The sequence below is a fragment of the Podarcis tiliguerta genome (assembly GCF_965153285.1).
Source record: "Podarcis tiliguerta genome assembly, chromosome: 10".
Taxonomy (NCBI): domain Eukaryota; kingdom Metazoa; phylum Chordata; class Lepidosauria; order Squamata; family Lacertidae; genus Podarcis; species Podarcis tiliguerta.
In genome coordinates this window covers 65,327,146-65,350,489 of record NC_139543.1, presented here as the reverse complement: position 1 = coordinate 65,350,489, position 23,344 = coordinate 65,327,146, and the positions used below count along the sequence as shown (strand labels likewise).

Genomic DNA, 23,344 nt, shown 5'->3' with positions numbered 1-23,344 from the left:
CAAGGAAAATAACAACAACAACAACAACCTTCAAAGATCATTAGAGTTGTCATCCAGCAACATCCTGATTTAAGTTTTTCAGAACCCTCTCAAACATACACAAGAAATACCATATTTTTTGCTCTATAGGTAAAGGTAAAGGTACCCCTGCCCGTACGGGCCAGTCTTGACAGACTCTAGGGTTGTGCGCCCATCTCACTCAAAGAGGCCAGGGGCCAGCGCTGTCCGAAGACACTTCCGGGTCACGTGGCCAGCGTGACATCGCTGCTCTGGCGAGCCAGAGCCGCACACGGAAACGCCGTTTACTTTCCCGCTAGTAAGCGGTCCCTATCTATCTACTTGCACCCAGGGGTGCTTTCGAACTGCTAGGTTGGCAGGCGCTGGGACCGAACAGCGGGAGCGCACCCCGCCGCGGGGATTCGAACCGCCGACCTTTCGATCGGCAAGCCCTAGGCACTGAGGCTTTAACCCACAGCGCCACCCGTGTCCCCTTTTTTGCTCTATAAGACTCACTTTTTCCCTCCTAAAAAGTAAGGGGAAATGTGTGTGCATCTTATGGAGCGAATGCAGGCTGCACAGCTATCCCAGAAGCCAGAATAGCAAGAGGGATTGCTGCTTTCACTGCCTAGCGATCCCTCTTGCTGTTCTGGCTTCTGAGATTCAGAATTTTTTTTTTCTTGTTTTCCTCCTCCAAAAACTAGATGTGTCTTGTGGTCTGGTGCGTCTTATAGAGCGAAAAATACGGTACCCCTTGTCATCTGAAACCATCAAATTTCAAGTGTGTGTGTTGTCCTCACAATGCCCTCCGTTGAAGATGCTGATTCCACAGCGGCATCCGAGAATTGCTTTGATGTGCATCTGACGCGCCCCCCGCCTAACTTTTTAGGTCAAGCAAAATGAAATGGATCCCATGGCCCCCTTAAGCCCCCATAATCTTGGCTGGCGCTCTCCAGTGCAGAGCCATCTCTGAATTAATGCCCTATTAAGCAGTTAATTATTTCTCTCTCATACTCCCTTTTATCTTTTAATGCAGCCGTTTTACTGCCTGTGATAATTACACCGTCTCTGATAACTCTCTTAAATCTAATGAGGCCTGACAAGACCTGCTCAACAAGGCGGCACATCATTAACTCTCCTCCTTTCAAAGTTGTCATCTTATCACCCTCAACAACTGTATTTTGTGTCATTTTCCAGAAAGAGAGGATCTGTGTTTGTGTGTGTGTTATCCTCGCATCTCCTGGCTAGCTAAGAACCAGGTTCATCACTTCCAGGCTTCCGCACCCTGATTTGCTAGCAGAATGCTGCTTAGTGAAACCAACTTCCTGTGGCTTCTGCCATAAAACTGAATGGGTTCCCATTTAGTTCTGTGGGAGGAAGTTGTTGTTGTTTAGTCGTGTCTGACTCTTCGTGACCCCTTGTGATCCTTGAGCCCAGAAGTCCCTGAAGCAAACCTTGACCGGTTGATGAATCTTTGTTTACTGTCCTTCTGGTTGACACTAAGAACAGAAGACCCTGCTGGATCAGTCCAGCGGCCCAGCATCCCTTTCTTGTGGTGGCTAACCAGATGCCCTGGTCCTGAATGGGGTAACTGTGCCCCTGAAGGACCAGGTACGCAGCCTGGGAGTCATTTTGGGCTCACAGCTGTCCATGGAGGCGCAGGTCAATTCTGTGTCCAGGGCAACTCCATCTGTATGCAGGCTGAGACCCTACCTGCTTGTGCGCTGCCTTGCCAAAGTGGTGCATTCTCTGGTTATCTCCTGCTTGGACTACTGCAATGCGCTCTACGTTGGGCTACCTTTGAAGATGACCCAGAAACTACAACTAATCCAGGATGCGGCAGCTAGACTGGTGACCACATAACACAGGTCCTGAAATACCTACATTGGCTCCCAGTACATTTCTGAGCACAATTCAAAGTGTTGGTGCTGAGCTTTAAAGCCCTAAACAGCCTTAGTCCAGCATACCTGAAGGAGCATCTCCACCCCATCATTTTACCAGACACGGAGGTCCAGCTCCGAGGGCCTTCTGGCGGTTCCCTCACTGCGAGAAGCATAGCTACAGGGAACCAGACAGAGGGCCTTCTCAGTGGTGACGTCCACCCTGTGGAACACCCTCCCATCAGATGTCAAGGAAATAAACAACTGTCTGACTTTTAGAAGACATCTGAAGGCAGCCCTGTTTAGGGAAGCTTTTAACATTTGATGAATTACTGTGTTTTAATATTTTGCTGGAAGCCACCCATAGTGGCTGGGGAAACCCAACCAGATGGTTGGGGTATAAATAATAAATTATTATTATTTTACAGAACCGTCCCCCTGCCCTTTCTACAGCCATTAAAATGTTTGTCTTTCTTTACAGTAAAACGATTTAAGGAACCGAAAGGAGAGAGGCGACCCTGGAGAATATGGTGAGATCACTTTGTTTTCCCTTAAAAAAAAAAAATTGAAAAAAAACCCCTCTGTATTACAGTATGTTGTAAGTCACTCAGAGGCTTTGTTGTGTAGCGAGCGACTTAAAAAGTTCAATATATAATAACAATGCGTTCCAAACTCTTTCAAGGTTTTACGATACGTCAAAGCAAGCCATAGGCGCCCTTTTCATCCACTTTGCCAACGTCTTCCTGTCTGACCTGACTGAAGAAGACCCCTGCTCTCTGTGAGTTTGGCTTTGCATGTGAAGGGACCTGGGTGGGCGTCGGGGGCTGGCGTCAGGCTCAGGTCAGCCATAAAGCACCCCGTGTCTGTGAAGTTAACTCTCCAAGGAAACCGAAACAGCTCAGGTCTAGTGATCACCACAGCTCTTCTTAGGAAGTCTTGCCCCAATGAGGCAGTTGCAAGGTGTTATATATGAAAAATGGTCCATCCAGACTTAAGGTCTTCTTGATCCTTAATAAAATGATCTTGAACAAGTTTGGTGAAATAGGAAAGCTTTATCGAATACGCTGGTAACCTGAGTACAGAACAGGCACACCAAGATGCAGAAACCACAGCATGTCTTGTTTGTTTTATTAACAATAATACCATCCCATTTCCCCTGCTAATCATTGTACAAATATGGTCAAGAGCCCCCTTAGATAATTTTATTGACCCATCAGCAGAATATCTGTATTGCAGAGTGGTCTTCATTACCTACTCACTGACCACAAGCTGCTCTACTTTTGTGCCTTAGCCATTGTCTGTCCCTAATACAAGTTCAAGCCAGTTTCTTTATCTGATAAAGACAGGTATTAACCAACAGGCATGGACCATAAAGAAGGCTGATCGCCGAAGAATTGACGCTTTTGAATTCTGGTGCTGGAGGAGACTCTTGAGAGTCCCATGGACTGCAAGAAGATCAAACGCATCCATTCTGAAGGAAATCAGCCCTGAGTGCTCACTGGAAGGACAGATTGTGAAGCTGAGGCTCCAATACTTTGGCCACCTCATGAGAAGAGAAGGCTCACTGGAAAAGACCCTGATGTTGGGAAAGATGGAGGGCACAAGGAGAAGGGGACGACAGAGGACGAGATGGTTAGACAGTGTTCTCGAAGCTACAAACATGAATCTGACCAAACTGCGGGTGGCAGTGGAAGACAGGACTGCCTGGCGTGCTCTGGTCCATGGGGTCATGAAGAGTTGGACACGACTGAACGACTAAACAACAACAACCAACAGGCATAGATATGTGCGGTTCCCATGTTCATGTTCACAACCGCAAGCTACATCCTTTGTGTGTCTTACAATGTGTACCTTGCAAGTGTGAGATGTTTGGTGTCTAGGAGATACATCACTTTTCTAATCTGTCTCCTTCATATCCTGGGGTTGTCTTGTGGTTACTTTTATCAGTTCTAAGCTGTCGGTTTCTGTACTCACTATTAGCCTAGCAGGCATCTGTTCTTTATATGAGAAGCAAATAAAGCATAAAACAGAATCAATGTAAGGGAAATAATTGCAAATGTAAGGGTAAAGAATTGCTTAGAAGCATCTTATTCAAAAATAGCCAACCTATAGATTAAAAAGCAGAGACATCACCTTGCCAACAAAGGTCCATATAGTTAAAGCTATGGTTTTCCCAGTAGTGATGTATGGAAGTGAGAGCTGGACCATAAAGAAGGCTGATCGCCGAAGAATTGATGCTTTTGAATTATGGTGCTGGAGGAGACTCTTGAGAGTCCCATGGACTGCAAGAAGATAGGGCTGATTTCCTTAAGAATGGTTAGGTTCTGAGTGCTCACTAGAAGGACAGATCCTGAAGCTGAGGCTCCAATACTTTGGCCCCCTTATGAGAAGAGAAGACTCCCTGGAAAAGACCCTGATGTTGGGAAAGATGGAGGGCACAAGGAGAAGGGGACGACAGAGGACGAGATGGTTGGGCAGTGTTCTCGAAGCTACCAGCATGAGTTTGACCAAACTGCGGGGGGCAGTGGAAGACAGGAGTGCCTGGCGTGCTCTGGTGCATAGGGTCACGAAGAGTCGGACACGACTAAACGACTAAACAACAACAACAACATAGATTGAAATGTAGACAGTAATGAGTGTGCTCAAATAAATGTTTGGATAAAACATCTTATTTCATAAACAATGAAGAGGCAACAATATATTATTTCTCACACAATGTCCCCACTCCCACCACTCCCTAAGACTCCTTCTCCCCCTGGGTCCTTCCCAAGCAATCTCAGGCTCCTTCGCCTATTTTCTCATTGCTCCACCCTCTTCATTCCTCTTCATTTTCTGGGAGACCGGGGAGAAAGGGAGCTGGTCCCAGCAAGAGGAAGAGACTCTCTAGCTTCAACGACCTGCCCCCACTCTGCCTCTTGGTCCCCCTCTGATTCTGGACTGCTCTCTGCCACAGACTCTTCCTGCTCACTAAGCCCTGTTGCCTCTTCAGCTTCCGAGACCTTATCCCCACCTTCTTCCTCTGACCACTCAATGCCGCCCCACCACCACTTCCTGGGCTCTGAGCCCTCTGTCACGGTCCGGTTCATGGGCGATCAAAGTCCCGGCAGGGAATGTCAGGAGCGGGGAAAAGATGGCGGGGTGGGGGCAGGAATGGGGGTCCGGAAGCCAGGAAGCCAAGCGTCCGAGGGTCAGAGAGCCAGGAGTCAAGAAGCCAAGGGTCCGAGGGTCAGGAAGCAAGGAGTCACAAAGTCAGGGGTCCGAGGATCAAGAAGCAAGGAGTCACGAAGCCGAGGTTCAAGGATCAAGAAGCAAGAAGTCAAACACAGCAAGGCAGGAAGCGTGTTCCTGTGGCAAAGAGCCAAAGGGAAATGCTGACCTTATATCCCTTCCCAGCTCTTGCCACCAGGTGCTGTGAGTTACCAATCGGCCTCATCTGTGCGGCCGCGCTTTGCCTCTTGAGAACAAACTTAGGAAGGCCCCAGTCCTGCAAAGTCCTGTTGGTCACAGGGCCTGGCTCCTGCACACGCACACCTGACACCCTCTTCCTTTGGGGGTTCCCCAGCTCCAACGCACCTCTTCGTCCAGCCAGCCCATAGCTGTGGGTCTAACTTCCGGGGCAGTGCATGTTTGGAACTGGGGAACACCCGGTGGAGAGTGATCTCCGCCTAAGTCAGGCTGCAGAGAAAAAGCAATTTGGTTCCGGAAATTCATTCCGATTGTGCAGATAAAATATAACAGATAGCATTCTGCAGGATGGGGTATTAGTTTGTGAAAACAGTCCAGATCCAATGATCCCAAGATGGTGGAGATGTCAGGCACAATCCTGGTGGCCCAGGCAACTTCACTTAGTCGCAAGTGGCCGATAGATGCAAAATGCTCCTGGCGCCTGGCTAATTTCGAACACTGCCCTTGATGTGTCTGAACCAGAGGAGGAGGAGAAGGCCAGTGGTCTAGGGAATGGAGAACTGGGTCCCTGGTGGGGCAGGTTGGCAGAGGGGTGTTCCATCCCCATGACTTCAGACACCAGGAAGTGTTTGTGTGGAGCCACACCTGACACTCTCCTGCCGCCAAGGAGCCTCCTTCGAGGGAGACGGCTGAGGGTAAATAGGATGCTGAGTTCCCAAGGATGTTGAGATGCCAGCGCAAGAAGACCTCAAGACCCAACCCACTTGAAGGAGTGCTGTTTGCTCACCCAGTTCCATGCTCACCATGCTAAGAGCTGTGCTAACCTGCTTTTTCGAAAGGACGGCCCAGGAGTTTGTGTGTGTCACTTGGTAGAACAACAGTTTAGCTTGTGCTTAGCTGGGCATCCATATCTCTTAAGTATATGTTTCACTTTGTAACCTGAGCCCCGCCCAGGTACCAATCTGATTTATGCATTAAAGCCAGGGTGGATAAAAATCAATTATTATTTTTGTTAAAAAATAAAATTTAAAAATCAGATTTTATTTTTTATTTAAATCAGATTTTTTTAAAATTTAAATTGGATTTTTAAAATAAAAAGCTTTTGGAGGATTTTTTTTTCTAAAGAGAGTTTTCCATTGAAGTTACATTATAGTTTAAAGTTTTTCATGTATGCTAAAACTCAGTCTAGGTTTTTTTGTTTTTTGTTTTGTTTAACCACATCAGTTAGCAAACATGGATACATATGCGACAATGTTATTGCTTTAGTTAAATAAATTGTTTAAATTGTTATTAAGGAAATGATTATTTTTCTCCTTCCAATAACGTATAGCAGAAAAGTTGTCCAAATATAAACAGTTAACTTATTAAACCTCATAATAATTTCATAATTATCTGTCTGTGTATTTCTAATAGTATAACCAAATCAGTAATTTTTGATATAACTGTAAAAACTACTCTGAAAATCTATTATTCCCAAAATTGAAACCTTCATCTGGTTGTCAATGTTAATATGATACCAGCAAGAATGAGTATTTCTGTAAAAAGAAATGATTTAAATCAAGTCTTACTGACGAATAATTTAAATCCTGATTTAAATTGACTTGATTTAAATCAAATGCACCCTGATTAAAGCCTTGGGCAGAAATGGTGGGAGTTTTGAGTGTGTTCTGGAGTGTTCACATGGGTTTTTATTTTATTTTATTTATGTATTTACCTATACCCCACTCCCCCCCCCTTCATTGGGACTCAAGGCGGCTTACAGATAAGAATAAGAACCACTAAAAAACAGTTGTATTTTTTTATTACAGCTACCTGATGAATTTCATCCTGGATGCCACTTTGGGGATGCTGTTAATTTGGTTCGGAGTTAAAATGGTGTCCTGGGTTGTGGAGGGTCGGAAATGCATGCATCTTGTCTTCGGGGAGTATGGTAAGTTGAGACCAATCTACTTCAGATGGTTGGCGGTCCGAATCCGCACAATGGGGTGAGCTCCCGTTGCTCTGTCCCAGCTCCTGCCAACCTAGCAGTTTGAAAGCACACCAGTGCAAGTAGATAAATAGGTACCATTGTGGCGGGAAGGTAAACGGTGTTTCCGTGCACTCTGGCTTCCATCATAGTGTCCCGTTGCACCAGAAGCGGTTTAGTCCTGCTGGCCACATGACCTGGAAAGCTGTCTGTGGACAAACGCCAGCTCCCTTGGCCTGAAAGCGAGATGAGCACCGCAACCCCATAGGTGCCTCTGACTGGAGCTTTTACCTTGACCTTGACCATGGGCTAGTCACACTTCTTTGAAGTCTCTCAGCCTCACTCACCTCACAGAGTGTTTGTTGTGGGGGAGGAAGGGAAAGGAAGATTGTTAGCCATTTTGAGACTCCTTAGGGTAGTGATAAAGCGGGATATCAAATCCAAACTCTTATTCTTCTTTACCTTTACTTGTTTTGACCCACTAACAAGGGACATTGTTGTCTTCCTGCCCAGAATTATGTGGCAAGATTCAGAGAAGCCGCTTTCATAGAATTGTTGAGTTGGATACCACAAGGATCATCTAGTCCAACCCCTTGCGAAAGACACACCATTGAAATTACAAAACACCACTTAATTTTGGTCTGTTCTGGAATTGTCTTTTTTGTGGCAGCTTGTCCTTACAGTTCCACTGGGTGGCAGCAGTTCCTACCAAATGCGAAATCTGACTTCACGGACAGCTCTTAAACCTCACTTTGCCTGATGTGAGATAAATTGTCAGTCCTGATACTTAAAGAGCAAAACCCACCCACCCACCCACCCCCCAGTTTAATTTTTGTTTTATAACATATATACCACAGGGAGAGCAATTATAACAGGCAAAAATTAAAAGATCAAAACAAGATTCCACCTAAACATTAGGAAGAACTTCCTGACAGTAAGAGCTGTTTGACAGTGGAATTTGCTTCCAAGGAGTGTGGTGGAGTCTCCTTCTTTGGAGGTCTTTAAGCAGAGGCTTGACAACCATATGTCAGGAGTGCTCTGATGGTGGTTCCTGCTTGGCAGGGGGTTGGACTCGATGGCCCTTGTGGTCTCTTCCAACTCTATGATTCTATGATTCTATGATTCTAACACCACAAAACAGGCATGCAGAATGAGTACAACTGCGCAGGGGTTAAAGTAAAAGTCCAAGTAAAGACTATCAGCGTTATCATGTTGTAAGTTAGTTGGATGTTAGTAGGGGAGCTGGCACTGGTCTTATTGGCTAATGGAACGGGCCAGAAAATAACTTATCTCCTGAGTGTATGCCAATAAAACTCAGAGATGTGAGGAGTTAGGAGTCCATTGTTTATTGCAAAGCAATAGGTTACAGTCGGATCCTTCCGCAAAAATGCAACCCCGCTTGGAGGTCCAGCCAGTGGTATTCATAAAGTTTCAAACAAAGCATTTCAATTTCCACCAATCATATGCATCATTACCTCATTTCATCTTTAATACAAATTCGCAATAAGCACTGGCAGTTCTTCTGATTAAGTTCTGATTCCCACCGTGTTCTGTTACATTGTATTAGTGTGCATGTTGGGAACCTGTGTTACGTGTAGCCATTTGCACCACATAGCAACTTGTTGTTTAGTTGTTTAGTCGTGTCCGACTCTTCGTGACCCCCTGGACCAGAGCACGCCAGGCACTCCTGTCTTCCACTGCCTCCCACAGTTTGGTCAAACTCATGTTGGTAGCTTCGAGAACACTGTCCAACCATCTCGCCCTCCGTCGTCCCCTTCTCCTTGTGCCCTCCATCTTTCCCAACATCAGGGTCTTTTCCAGGGAGTCTTCTCTTCTCATGAGGTGGCCAAAGTATTGGAGCCTCAGCTTCACGATCTGTCCTTCCAGTGAGCACTCAGGGCTGATTTCCTACAGAATGGAGAGGTTTGATCTTCTTGCAGTCCATGGGACTCTCAAGAGTCTCCTCCAGCACCATAATTCAAATTCTGGAGGTTCTAGTCCTTGCCAAAACCATCCTTGCTGAAATATCACATGGCAGTGAACTCAAAACAGTCCATTTTCTACCATTGCCCTGCCTTGCCTTCCTCTCTACATGAAACATCAACCATCACTCGCCTCAGGCAACTTAGCAAAAGCATCTCTTTTTAACCAGGCTTTCCTGATCTGTGGCATTCTTTCTGAATTCCTGCTTTTTTATCTGTGCTACGGCTGGGTAATATAGCATTATATCATCTGAAACCGGTTTGAAGGCCATATAGTGATATCGGTTTCATAATTTTTGATCTGGCAATATGTCACAAATCATGACGTGTGTTTGTGTGCTGTGCAAAAATTACAATGTGGGGAAAACTGTGAAGCGATCCAACCAGGGCCGGATTTAGGTTTGATGAGGCCCTAAGCTACTGAAGGTATTGGGCCCGTTTATATGTCCAGCTATCCTTTGTCAACAACAAATTGCCACTGGTTTTTGTGTTGAATATATGCTATCTGGTAATTTCTGGACCTATAGGGACGCGGGTGGCACTGTGGGTTAAACCACAGAGCCTAGGACTTGCCGATTGGAAGGTCGGCGGTTCGAATCTCCGCGACGGAGTGAGCTCCTGTGGCTCTGTACCAGCTCCTGCCAACCTAGCAGTTTGAAAGCACGCCAGTGCAAGTAGATAAATAGGTACCGCTCCAGTGGGAAGGTAAACGGCGTTTCCCTGTGCTGCTCTGGTTCGCCAGAAGCGGCTTAGTCATGCTGGCCACATGGCACGCAAGCTGTACACCGGCTCCCTCGGCCAGTAAAGCAAGATGAGCGCTGCAACCCCAGAGTCGGTCACAATTGGACCTAATGGTCAGGGGTCCCTTTACCTTTAATAGGTATCTCAAGCCATTTGCACATGTTGCCATGCAACCAGTCCATGCAGAATGTAGAAATGAGCAAAATGAGTAATATTTTAGGGAGCAGGCTAGCAGGCAGAGCCCATTACTTACATCATAGGAGCCTATACAACACAAAACACTGTTGCTGTATGTAGGTTTTATTTTATTTGTTTTTTAACTTATATTTTGGAAATGTACATCCAGGTGTTTTTTCCTTTACATTTTTTGGGGGGCCCCAAGAGAGTGGGGCCCTAAGCTATAGCTTCTGTATCTTATACGTAAATCCGGCACAGCACCCAATGGCTCTACATTTCTCCATCCTTATTTCAGACATCGCGTTTGTCAGGGGTTCAGGAGCAGAGGCACAGGAGAGGGAGGAAATAGAGAGCGAGGGGGAGGAGTCCGAAGGAAATGTCAGCGATGACAGCAGTCCGAGGTCTCTGAGTCTTTCCAGCGAATCGGAAGATTCACAGAAAGGGGCTCCCATGGTCAGGGCAAGGGGGGTGCCTAGGGGGACACCCCAGGAAGAAGGGGCCAGAGGGGACTCAGAGAGCAGCAGTTGGAAATCAGGACCAGCGTCCACACCAGAGTGCAGTAGGGGGGAGGAGTCCCAGGCATCGGGATCAGGCGGCGCACTGCCAGCGGGAGGACATGAGCCAGGATTGGCCACGCCTCCATCGGAGAGCGAGGAAACGGTCGAGAGGAAGGTTGAAGGCTGGGCGCGCGCGCCAAGTTCAAATGTACAGGAGGGTGCAGCAGTTGGCAGCCCGGATAGGGAGCCAGGTCCTAAAGCCCGCCGAAGAGAGCGGGAGGAGTCAGGGGGGTCAACGTCAGCGTCAGAAGAATCCAGGAAGGAAGGGACCCCGGGGGGTAGCAGGACCCAGAGGAGAAAGGAGAGACGGAAGAGGTGGAGTAAGGCTAGAATCTTAAACTGGTGTACAGGGGGCGGAGATTCAGATGGAGCTTCGCCGGTCTAACCCCTAGACGTAGAGCTGGGGCGCTACGGCTTGAAAATGGAAACTGTACTTCAATAAATACTTTTGTACATTACTACCGGCCAGCGTTGGTCCTCTGTGAGCTGGGACCTGGAGCCAGCTCTGACAGCGTTACATCAGCATATTGCGATGTTTCGTTGGTGACATATCGCAATGTTGAAAACCAGCCCTAATCAGTGTTTATAATACTCCTTTTACTGTTTATGCTGTACCTTGGTTTCTATAACACTGCTTTTATGCTCTGTTTTTGTATACATATGTGGTTTTAAAAGATCAAGCAGTTTTGAAATGCTTTTTAAAAAGAAGTGTTTAAAAGTGTGCACTAAAAACAAAATAAAGCCCAAGCCCCTAGCCCCTAAGATTGCAAAGACAGGGTGGGCTTGTTGAAAACATGTGAGACTGCGACTGGTTAAAATCTCAGGAACTAGAAGATGAAGCTGAGAGCAAAACATTGGCTAGGACAAATTAGGGTTTCCGATCCTTTTCAAAACTTAAAAATATTTAGTTATTTGCCTCCTTTTCCAGGCAAAGCCAGTACAGCTGCCTGGGGTGGGGGTGGGAGAGAGGGAAATATAGTTTAGAGGGCGCCCGGTTGACTTAAGACTGTTCAAGCATCTTCCGTGACCAGGTTTGTGTGTGGGCTGTGGGAAACATGAGTATTTTGTTTCGGTTGCTGGATTTTGAACCGAAGGCCCGTGTGTGTGTGTGTGTGTTGATTCTGGCCTGTTGTCATGGCGGCGTTCAAACATTTCCATCACAGTTCCTATTCCCCGAAGAGCAGCCAAAACGAGTTCTTAACCATTTTTGTTTGGCTTCAAAAAGAAATCATTCTTCCTCCCCATCTTCTGCTCTCCCCACCCCTAGCCTCCATGGAGATTTTTGAAGCGTGAGCAATCAAGATAGGGAAACACCTGCCTCCTTTTAAAAACCCAGCGTCGCGAATTTGCTGGCAGAAGAAGAAGAGGAGGAGTTTGGATTTGATATCCCGCCTTTCACTCCCCTTCAGGAGTCTCAAAGCGGCTCACATTCTCCTTTCCCTTCCTCCCCCACAACAAACACTCTGTGAGGTGAGTGGGGCTGAGAGACTTCAGAGAAGTGTGACTAGCCCAAGGTCACCCAGCAGCTGCATGTGGAGGAGCGGGGAATCAAACCCGGCTCCCCAGATTACGAGACTACCGCTCTTAACCACTACACCACACTGGCTCTCACACTGGCAGGCAAACCTGTTTGCAGACCTTCGGAGGCTGATGGGGACACATATCTCTGTGTGGGACCATCAAAATGTTTTTTTCCAGGCACGGCAGGGCCTCCTTGGTGGTGGCTTTCTGCTTGTTGAATGTCCTCCCTGGTGAGGTGCATGTCCTCTCCCCCCCCCCTTATTAACATTGAGGAGAAATTAAAAATATTCCTGCTCACCCTGATATTGGGTTGCTAAACAGTGCTGTGTGTTGTTCAGCTGAGTTTTACTTCGATGCTGAAGATTTTAGAATTGTTGAGTCACAAGGGACCCCGTGGGTCATCTAGTCCAACCCCCTGAAACGCAGGAATCTTTCACCCAACGTGGGGTTCGAACCCACAACCCTGAAATTAAGAGTCTTGTGCTCTTTGGTCCCAGGCTCAACCCCCAGTCATCTGAACCCCACTCCATCCTCATCTCGGCAACTAGCCAACTTCACAGGGCTGTTGTGGAATTAAATTGGAAGAGAGAAACATGTACGCTGCCAAGATCTCTCAGGGCGGGGTGTCACAGCCCGGTTCATGGGCGATTGAAGTCCGGGCTGGGGACGTCGGGACAGGGGTCAAGATGGCGGGGTGGGAGCAGGAACAGGGGTCCAGAAGCCAGGAGTCAGGGGGTCAGAGAGCTAGGAGTCAAGAAGCCAAGAGTCCGAGGGTCAGGAAACAAGGAGTCACGAAGTCAGGGGTCCGAGGATCAAGAAGCAAGGAGTCACGAAGTCAGGGGTCCGAAGATCAAGAAGCAAGGAGTCATGAAGTCAGGGGTCCGAAGATCAAGGAACAAGGAGTCACGAAGTCAGGAGTCCAAGGATCAAGAAGCAAGGAGTCACGAAGTCGGGGGTCCGAAGATCAAGGAACAAGGAGTCACGAAGTCAGGGGTCCAAGGATCAAGAAGCAAGGAGTCACGAAGTCAGGGGTCCGAAGATCAAGGAACAAGGAGTCACGAAGTCAGGGGTCCAAGGATCAAGAAGCAGGGAGTTATGAAGTCAGGGGTCCGAGGATCAAGAAGCAAGGAGTCACGAAGTCAGGGGTCCGAGGATCAAGAAGCAGGGAGTTATGAAGTCAGGGGTCCGAGGATCAAGGAACAAGGAGTCACAAAGTCAAGGGTTCGAGGATCAAGAAGCAGGGAGTCACGAAGTCAGGGGTCCGAGGATCAAGAAGCAGGGAGTCACGAAGTCAGGGGTCTGAGGATCAAGAAGCAAGGAGTCACGAAGTCAGGGGTCCGAGGATCAAGAAGCAAGAAGTCAAACACAGCAGGGAAGGAAGCGTGTTCCTGTGGCAAAGAGCCAAAGGGAAATGCTGACCTTATATCCCTTCCCAGCTCTTGCCACCAGGTGCTGTGAGTTACCAATCGGCCTCATCTGTGCCTCTCCAGAACAAACTTAGGAAGGCCCCAGTCCTGCAAAGTCCTATTGGTCACAGGGCCTGGCTCCAGCACACACACCTGACACTGGGGGCGGGGGGAGAGAAAGGTGAGATCTAAGCGTATTAAAAAATATAAAAATTACTTGGATTGAACTATCTGAACCATGGGTAAGCAAACTAAGTCCCGGGGCCCGGATCTGGCCCAATCGCCTTCTCAATCTGGCCCGCGGACGGTCCGGGAATCAGCGTGTTTTTACATGAGTAGAATGTGTCCTTTTATTTAAAATGCCTCTCTGGGTTATTTGTGGGGCATAGGAATTCATTCATTTATTTTTTTCAAAATATAGTCTGGCCCCCCACAAGGTCTGAGGGACAGTGGACCAGCCCCCTGCTGAAAAAGTTTGCTGACCCCTAATCTGGACTGTTGTCTTGATTTCAAGTGCTTCTGGGGAAAACCAGTGACCATCTATCATGGATGCTTTAGCTGTGATACCCGCATTGCTGCGGGTTGGACTAGATGACCCTCGGGTCCCTTCAGACTCTATGGTTCTGTGAAGCGCTCTCTGTCCAGCTAAAGCATCGTGGGCAAATGGCCTGCCTGTTCAATTCTGTTGCCTGTACCGCGTGACGCAAGGGCATCATTCATCTTCAATGCACAGCCTCCTTTGCCAAGATGTCAAGCAAAGCTCTCCCTCTTTAAATGCAAGTGACCTTTCAATATTGGCTTTTGTGCTTTGTGCAGAGGAGTAGCTGTTCTCTGGGCTTTTTTCCAGCCTTTGCTGTCTTTTATAGCTGCTCGTGCGTCTTCCGATTTGTACGTGAGTTTGCACAGTTTCACACAAAGACTCAGTAAATCAGGCAGGCTAATGTCTCGGGGCTGCTGCCTGCTCAGGGCCTTGGAATCGCGGCGGATTAAAAATAATCCCAGGGTGCAGCTCATAGCAAAAGCAGCAGCGCTCCCTTAGAAGGCAGTCAAATTCCACCATCTCCTGGGAAGTGCGTGTGCACCCTGGAGGGGAAGTTTTGGTGCTAGAGGGCAGTGGAGAAACAAGCTAGGAAAGACGGAAGCTGAGATTTGGGACTTGTCTTTGCTGCAGACAGTGGTGGCAATGGGTGCTCAATGGTACTTGTGCTGTGGATGGTAGGAAGACCACCAGCAGGGGGCGCCAGAGCCAGCCACAGGCAGAGCCGTCTGCCGGAAAGGACCATAGCTCAGTGGTAGAGCATCTGCTTTGCAGGCGCAAGGTCCTGGGTTCAAGTCCCGGCACTTTCAGTTAGGGCTAGGAATTGCCTTTGTGAAGAGTTGCCCCGCTGCCAGTCAGTGAAGGCCATTCTGAGCTAGATGTGGCCGGATTTCATATAAGGCCATTTCCTGTGTTAAAACCCTCCTGACTGGTCGTAAGTAAGATGACAGGAAGGTGGGAGCTGGCTGAGAGGTCTAAGGCTGGTGTGGCACAGTGCTTCCGGAAGCTTTTCATGTTTGATGCATTATTGTATTTTAATACAGTGCTACCTCTGGATGCGAACGGGATACGTTCCCGAGCCCCGTTCGCATCCTGAAGCAAACGCAACCCGCACCTGCGTGTCTGTGTATGTGCAGGTTGTAATTCGCCACTTCTGCGCATGCGCATGACGTCATTTTGAGCGTCTGCGCAAGCGGCAAAACCCGGAAGTAACGCAACTCCAACCTGAGGTACGACTGTATTTTGATGGAAGTCGCCCAGAGTGGCTGGGGAGGCCCAGCCAGATGGGCAGGGTATAAATAAAATAAATTATTATTATTATTATTATTATTATTATTATTATTATTATTATGTGCCCAGTTTACCCTAATGAGTAGTCACTGGTTGCCCCGACCCAGCAGGCTCCTCTTATTTCATTACGTGTTGAATTGTAGAGTCTGAAGGGACCCTAAGGGGTCATCTAGTCCAACCCCCTGCAATGCAGGAATCTCAGCTAAAGCATCCATGACAGATGGCCATCCAACCTCTGCTTAAAAACCTCCAAGGATGGAGAGCCCACAGCCTCCCGAGAGAGACCATTCCACTGTGTTGTATTTTGCATAAACACACCTTTATTTTATTTTATTTTATTTTAATAAATGTTTTTATTAGCATTTTCAACATATCAAAACGTATCATATTCATTATTCCCCCCCTTTCCCCTCAAACCCTCCCTCCCCTCCCCCAAAGACTTCCCTCAGCTCCTCTCTGATTTCTCCTCTCCTCTGATTTCTCAGCACATATTGTTCTCTGCATAATATAAAATTATACAAGTCCTTCCATTATCTGTCTACCATGTTATCAATCAATAAATTTGTGCATGTTTATTCAAAACCTGCCAAGGAGTCCAGTTCATTTTGTTCTTTTTAAATAGTTCGTGAAAAGTCACAGTTGTCCTTGTCTCACAGTTTAGCCAATTCTGCGTAGTTTGTCAATTTCTCTTGCCGCTGTTCTTTTGTCGGGGTTTCCTCATTCTTCCATCCTTGTGCTGTCAAGACTCTTGCCGCTGTTGTTGCATGCATAAATAAATTCTTTGTTTTCCGTGGCAGGTCTTGTCCTACAATCCCTAACAAAAATGCTTCTGGTTTTTTAAAGAAATGTCATTGTAAACATTTTCTTCAACTCATTATATGTCATTTCCCAATTTTTAAAAACTGCATAAACACACCTTTAATGGCTCAAAAAGTGTTTCGCTTACCGTATTTTTCGCTCTATTGGACACAGTTTTTCCCCTCCAAAAATTGAGGGGAAATGTGTGTGCGTCCTATGGAGCGAATGCAGGCTTGTGCCATAGCCGCGCACAACCCCTCTGGCAAGGAGAGGCTGCACGGGGCTAAAGGGGAAGCCAAAACAGCGAGCAGGATCCATCCCGCTCGCTGCCTTGCCTTCTTCCATAGCTGCGCGCAACCCCTCTGGCAGGGAGAGGTTGTGCGCAGCCTGTACGCTGCTCTTTGGGGCTGGGGGAAAAAATTTTTTTTCTTGATTTCCCCCCCTAAAAACTGGGTGCGCCCTATGGTACGGTGCGCCCTATGGTGCGAAAAATACGGTACGTTGTCCCAGAGATCTTCCACTTGTTGCCATCTCAGTAAAAGTTGTGCCAAGGTTTAGTGCGGACACAGCCATTGGTAGTGGAGCGTCCTGCTTCTTCTCTGCCCGGCCCCTTGGCGCTCAACAACAGGGATGAACTAGGAAAGATGGTCTAGTGACTTTTCCATCATTTCTCTTACAGATGCCATTGGATTTCATTTCTCCAAAGTCTAAAAGCAGCAGCCCTTGTTTCTTAGGCAGGCCTGCGTGCTAAGCAAACCCTTTCCCTGCCTTTCCTCTGTCTCATCCCTCTTTCCACTTGATGCATGTGCAGCCTTGGGGGAGAGATGATATTTTGGGGGCTGGCTCGGACTCTTGACTTTGAAAAACATGCGGTTTCGTCTCAGCTTCTTTTTCAGTCTCTGCCAGAAACAGTCTGCTTCCTCGCAGCCCAACTCAAGGAACGGGATGGGCCGCATTTTTACACGGGCCAGCCACTCCAGTTTCAAGCAGCGCTCCGTGCATTTAAAAAATAATAATAATAATAAGAGAGTATCTATAGAATATAGACAGCCTTGCTTGGAAATGAGTTGCTGAATCAGTTTCTCCTCCTGCTAAGTGCAGAAGAAACTACGGAGCAGTTTGCCGATTGACCTGGCTAAAACCCATATGGTTTGCTGTCTAGGGGCCGTTAACTCTGTTCGGCTTTCTCAATAACTTCCAAATTTGTCATTGCTAATGCACGCTTTTGTTCCTGAGTGGGGGGGGGGGGGGCTTGGGCAAGTGAATCTTGAGTGAAGCCCCCAACAGGCCCTTGGCTGCATTTTTACTGGCAGGTCAAAATGTTTTCAGTTACTAATTTCCAGAGGGGAAGCTGTGATCGCCTGCTACAGTAGAAGCGGATAAATAATAATGCAGTAACCTTGTGGCAGGGACGCGGGTGGCGCTGTGGGTTAAACCACAGAGCCTAGGACTTGCCGATCAGAAGGTCGGCGGTTCGAATCCGCGCGACGGGGTGAGCTCCCGTTGCTCAGTCCCTGCTCCTGCCAACCTAGCAGTTCGAAAGCATGTCAGGTGCAAGTAAATACAGTGGTACCTCGCAAGACGAATGCCTCGCAAGATGAAAAACTCGCAAGATGAAAGAGTTTTTCGTTTTTTGAGTTGCTTCGCAAGACGAATTTCCCTATGGGCTTGCTTCGCAAGACGAAAACGTCTTGCAAGTTTGTTTCCTTTTTCTTAAAACCGTTAATACCCAGGGTGCATTGCTTGAAGAGGTGCAGTTGCGACTTGACTTCGAGGAGCAACTTATAGCACGCAGTGTGGTAGCCTTTTTTGAGGTTTTTGAAGACTTTGGTGATTTTCGCAAGACGAAAAATTCGCAAGACGAAAAAACTCGCAGAACGAATTAATTTCGTCTTGCGAGGCACCACTGTAAATAGGTACTGCTCCGGCGGGAAGGTAAACAGCGTTTCTGTGCGCTGCTCTGGTTCGCCAGAAGCGGCTTAGTCATGCTGGCCACATGACCCGGAAGCTGTACACCGGCCGCAACCCCAGAGTCGACCACGACTGGATCTAATGGTCAGGGGTCCTTTTACCTTTTAACCTTGTGGTGCCTTAAAGGCAGCAAGTTCATTGGGGGCAGCAGTTCCTAAACTGTGGCCTGTGAGCGTCATCCAGGTTTCCTGCAGTGTGTCTGGAAAAATACAATTAAAAATCATGCATCATCTAGCACGGCACATTACAGTGGCTACAGTGAGCGGAAGAATTATGAAGGGGTCCACCAAGACCCTCAGCAATTTTCAAGTGGTCCATGGGGAAACCATAGTATTAGGGTATGTGCTCTGCAGAACTCTACAGTGGTACCTCGGTTAAGTACTTAATTCGTTCCGGAGGTCCGTTCTTAACCCCAAACTGTTCTTAACCCGAGGTGCCACTTTAGCTAATGGGGCCTCCTGCTGCTGCCGCGCTGCCGGAGCACAATTTCTGTTCTTATCCCGAAGCAAAGTTCTTAACCTGAAGCACTATTTCTGGGTTAGCGGAGTCTGTAACCTGAAGCGTCTGTAACCTGAAGCGTATGTAACCCAAGGTACCACTGTAGTTTCCTTCCACTTGTGGCATAATAAACTGGTTGGTCATTTAAGGTGAATTTTAGTTGCTCCATCAGCTTGGATAACAAAACAGTTATCAATAGCAATTTTTCTTTCAGGTCTTACCGCTTTCTGCTTTTGTTGTTGTATCTGTTTTAAGGTATGTGGGTTGGTTGGGTTTTTAAGCCTTTTGTTCATGCTCCTTTTTAGACATTGCATTTGGAAAAGGAGCCAAGAAAAGGTTCAAGTGAATTATAACTTGTGGGCGGTTTTTGCCTATTTAGTGTGCCATATTTCTGTGCCATATTTCTATTTTTGCAAATAGACACTGTAATGGTTCTAGGGGTTGCTCGTGCGTAAATCGGTGCCACACCTGGGTGGGTTGCCTGAGTGAACCCTTTCTGTCTGGACAGCCACTCGCCCGTGGCTGTCTCAATCGCTGGCAGAATCCGTCAGTGGGCGTTTCTTGAACTTCTTCCAGCATAAAAGTTCTTTGGCGCCTAGTCGCCGCCTACTCTCCCTGCGCGGAAGCCTTCTGCGCAGGGAGGGTGTGGGCATCGGAGGACCCGTGCTCTCCCCGCTGGTCCCCGGCGAGGAGTCTTGGAGCCACCTCGCCGATTCCCCCATCTGCCCCCCTTCTCCACTGGTGCTACGCTGATTTCCTTCCCCAGAAGATGTGCTGCTTCTCTCCCTCCCGGGACGCTCTCCGGAATCCCTCTGGAGCCCTCCCTCTCCCTCTGGCTCCGATGGCAGTTCCCTGACAGACACTTTGACTATTGGCACTAACCAGAGATGTTTTGTAGAATGTGCTGTGATTCCTTAGGAGTGTCAGAAGCACTTCTAAGCGCAGAACGTAATTCAGCTTCCTGAGGATGTCAGCTTTCATTCTTTCCACATATAATACAGACATACAGGAAACAGGTTTCTAGCCCTTATGTTTATGAAGAGATGGATGAAAGAATATTGGCTCTACAGATGCAAATAAAAAACAGAAATACAGACCGGAAAAGTACACAACCAAACAATTCAAAAAAGAGAAAAAGAACCCACCAAAGATTTAAAAGAAAGATTTGGGGGCAAGGGAATGCATATTTATTCCAAAATATCTGTGGTAAAAAGCTCTTTCTCTCTGTCCGTCTTGGCCAGGGGCCAGCAAATGTTTTCAGCAGGGGGCCAGTCCACTGTCCCTCAGACCTTGTGGGGGGCCGGACTATATTTTGAAGGGAAAAAATAAACTAATTCCTATGCCCCCCCAAATAACCCAGAGATGCATTTTAAATAAAAGCACACATTCTACTCATGTAAAAACACGCTGATTCCCAGACTGTCTGTGGGCTGGATTTAGAAGGTGATTGGACCGGATCCAGCCCCCAGGCCTTAGTTTACCTGCCCATGGTCTTGATGCATTTTGTCCTAAAATGCAGTGTTTTTTAGATGTATTTTGGTCCTTTAAAAAATAAATTAAAACAACTGACTATTTTGCAAAATGTGCAGAATCCAAAGGGTAATTTGTTCCAGCCCAGGTATCATTAGTCCAGGAGGTCGTAATTAGGTCAATGTGCTTACAAAGGCAGCCCAGGCAGAATTCTCCATCCCTAGCCAAACACAAAGGCCTCCAGTCCTGTGGGATTTTCAATTGCCTTGGAATAACACCCACCCCCCACTGGCACATCACACACACAGTTTGGGGGTCCGCCCTAGATCTCCAAACACCTGTACCCTGCAGTGGGAAGGCAGGCCAGCAGGACTGGTATTGGAGAAACACAAGCCCGGTGCTCCCTCAGGCATGCAAACTAATTCCCCCCATTTCTTCTGGACCCTGGCCTATAAATTCTCCCATAAACACTTCATTTGCAACCCTCTTCTTTTTCGCAAGAAAATATTTTGCAGATGTCTTCATGCCTCTAAATCTTCATTACCCCCCCCCCTTCTCTTCCAGTGTTCAGATCTTTGGGGACATCTGTTCTTTGCGCTGATGCCGCAGTGAATAACTGACCGTTTTGAGGGGTGCAAAACTTGTTTTATGTGGTTGCGAGCAGAGAGAGAACTTGGTTGTATCTGCAGTGCTATCCCCACCCCAATTGGCAGTAGCAGGTGGGCAGCTATGCAGTTTTTTAAAAATTTACACAGCACATCATTTGCACCCAAGCTTGAGGCTGCATCTGGAAATGTTTAGTGGCGTTGGAGCAGCTGCGGGATGTTTAAAGGCCCCTGTAGTTTTGTTGTGGGTTTGTCTGTCTTTCTTTTTTTCCTGTTAACTAACCTTTTCTTCTTCAAGGGTCATTGCACACTGGCAGGGAGTAGATTATGAGCTCAAGAGAAGCAGAGTTCAAGTGCAGAAAGGAAACAATCCATTTGTTCTCTCTCCCTGCCATGGAAGACAAGGGGTTTTTTTTGCCAATGACCCTGACCATTTGAGCCTCTGTCTGTGTTTTGTGCAATGCCTGAATGATGTTAATGTCATCACATCATTCAGCGGCAGGGAAACTTTTTTCAGCCTGAGGGCCACATTAACCTTCTGGGCAATGTTCTGAGGGCCACTTGCTGATAATGGGCAGGGCCAGATACAATAACAAAAATATTATTTGAACCCCATCCATCTGACCGGGTTGCCCCAGCCACTCTGGGCAGCTTCCGTCACACATAAAACATAATAAAACCTCAAACATTAAGAACTTCCCTATACAGTCATAAAAGGTAAAGGTAAAGGGATCCCTGACCGTTAGGTCCAGTCGCGGACGACTCTGGAGTTGCGGCGCTCATCTTGCCTTATTGGCCCAGGGAGCCGGCGTACAGCTTCCGGGTCATGTCACCAGCATGACTAAGCTGCTTGTGGCGAACCAGAGCAGCGCACGGAAACACGCATTTATCTTCCCGCCGGAGCGGTACCTATTTATCTACTTGCACTTTGACGTGCTTTCAAACTGCTAGGTTAGCAGGAGCAGGGACCGAACAACGGGAGCTCACCCCATTGCAGGGTTGAATGTGCTTCAGGTTGAGCGCTTTTGGGTTGCGCTCCGTGGCACGCTACGTCTGGGTTTCACCGCTCACGCATGTGCAGATGCTCAAAATGACGTCATGTGCATCATGCGCAGAAGTGGCAAAATGCGACCTGCGCACGTACAGACGCGCCGTCACATCTTACGTTCTAGTCAGGATGCAAACGGGGCTCTGGAACGGATCCCATTCGCATCCCGAGGTACCACTGTACAGGGCTGCCTTCAGATGTCTTCTAAGGCTTATATAGTTTCTTGACATCTGACGGGAGGGCATTCTACAGAGCGGGTGCTGCTACCGAGAAGGCTGTCTGCCTGGTACCCTGTAGCTTCACATCTCACAGCAAGGGAACTGCCAGATGGTCCTCAAAGCTGGACCTCAGTGTCCGGGCTGGATGATGGAGGTGGAGACGCTCCTTCAGGTAGACAGGGCAGAAGCCATTACGGGCTTTAAAGGTCAGCACCAGCACTGTGCTCTGAAACATACAAGGGTGTTGTCTTCTTTCTCTCGCAAAGCAAAATAGGACAATGAGGGCACACAGCTTCTCGGACAAAACTCGGCACCCACTTGGACCCAAGTCTCCGCAGCGCTGTTCTCCACACCACTGCACAGACTCTCCAGAATTTGCTCTTTGTGCAAAGGGTTGACGCCAGTGAGCCACTGGATTGCTTCTAAATCTTACGTAACTTTTGGAAATATAGCAACCGTCTTTTTATCCCCGCAAGAGAACATCTGGATTTTCTTTTGAATGAGGTTGACCGCTTTTCTTCATAAGACGATCATTTCAGAATGCCTGAATAAATTCTAATTTCTTTCCCCCCTTTTTTTGTTAAATACACCACATGCAAAAAGAAAATATAAAGATACACAAATATCCATCACCTCCTAACAACGAAAAAAAGAAAAAACAGCAGCAACAACAACACCAATACATTAAATAAATTTTCATTTCTTGCTGCTTACAATGTCCTCCTTGCTTGCCCTGCCTACAGAGAGCCAGTGTGGTGTAGTGGTTAAGAGCGGTAGTCTCGTAATCTGGGGAACCGGGTTTGCGTCTCCGCTCCTCCACATGCAGCTGCTGGGTGACCTTGGGCCAGTCACACTTCTCTGAAGTCTCTCAGCCTCATTCACCTCACAGAGTGTTTGTTGTGGGGGAGGAAGGGAAAGGAGATTGTTAGCCGCTTTGAGACTCCTTAAAGGGAGTGAAAGGCGGGATATCAAATCCAAACTCTTCTACATAATTAAGGGGGGCTGGTTATATGCCAGCAAACCCTCACAGCTTCTAGTGTTTCAGATCCTCAAGATAGGAGACACTCCAAGTGCCCTGAATCTCCCTAAGATTTTCATGGTGTCTCTCCCACTTCCTCATTCACCATCTCTACAGGTGCTGAAAAGTGCCCTCTGCTTTTGAGCCTTTTGCTCTCCTACTTTCAAGGCTTGCTGGGTTCTGGGAGAGGGGGGTGGTCTGGAATGCTTTCTAAAGACACTGTGTCCGTCAGCTGTCGCCCCACTGGTGCTTCCTCTT

The 23,344-nt window shown here is 47.6% G+C and overlaps 1 protein-coding gene across 1 annotated transcript in view; it reads left to right on the top strand.

Moving 5' to 3' along the window:
* Positions 1 to 23,344, top strand: part of LOC310658849 (store-operated calcium entry regulator STIMATE-like) — a gene marked incomplete at its 5' end in the record, with an annotated part of 43,247 nt that overhangs the window by 5,113 nt on the left and 14,790 nt on the right. Inside the window, 3 exons of the mRNA XM_083401218.1 lie at positions 2,359 to 2,407; positions 2,560 to 2,655; positions 7,091 to 7,212. Coding sequence (XP_083257344.1) covers positions 2,359 to 2,407; positions 2,560 to 2,655; positions 7,091 to 7,212 — 267 coding nt within the window. The remainder of the gene's footprint in view (positions 1 to 2,358; positions 2,408 to 2,559; positions 2,656 to 7,090; positions 7,213 to 23,344) is intronic.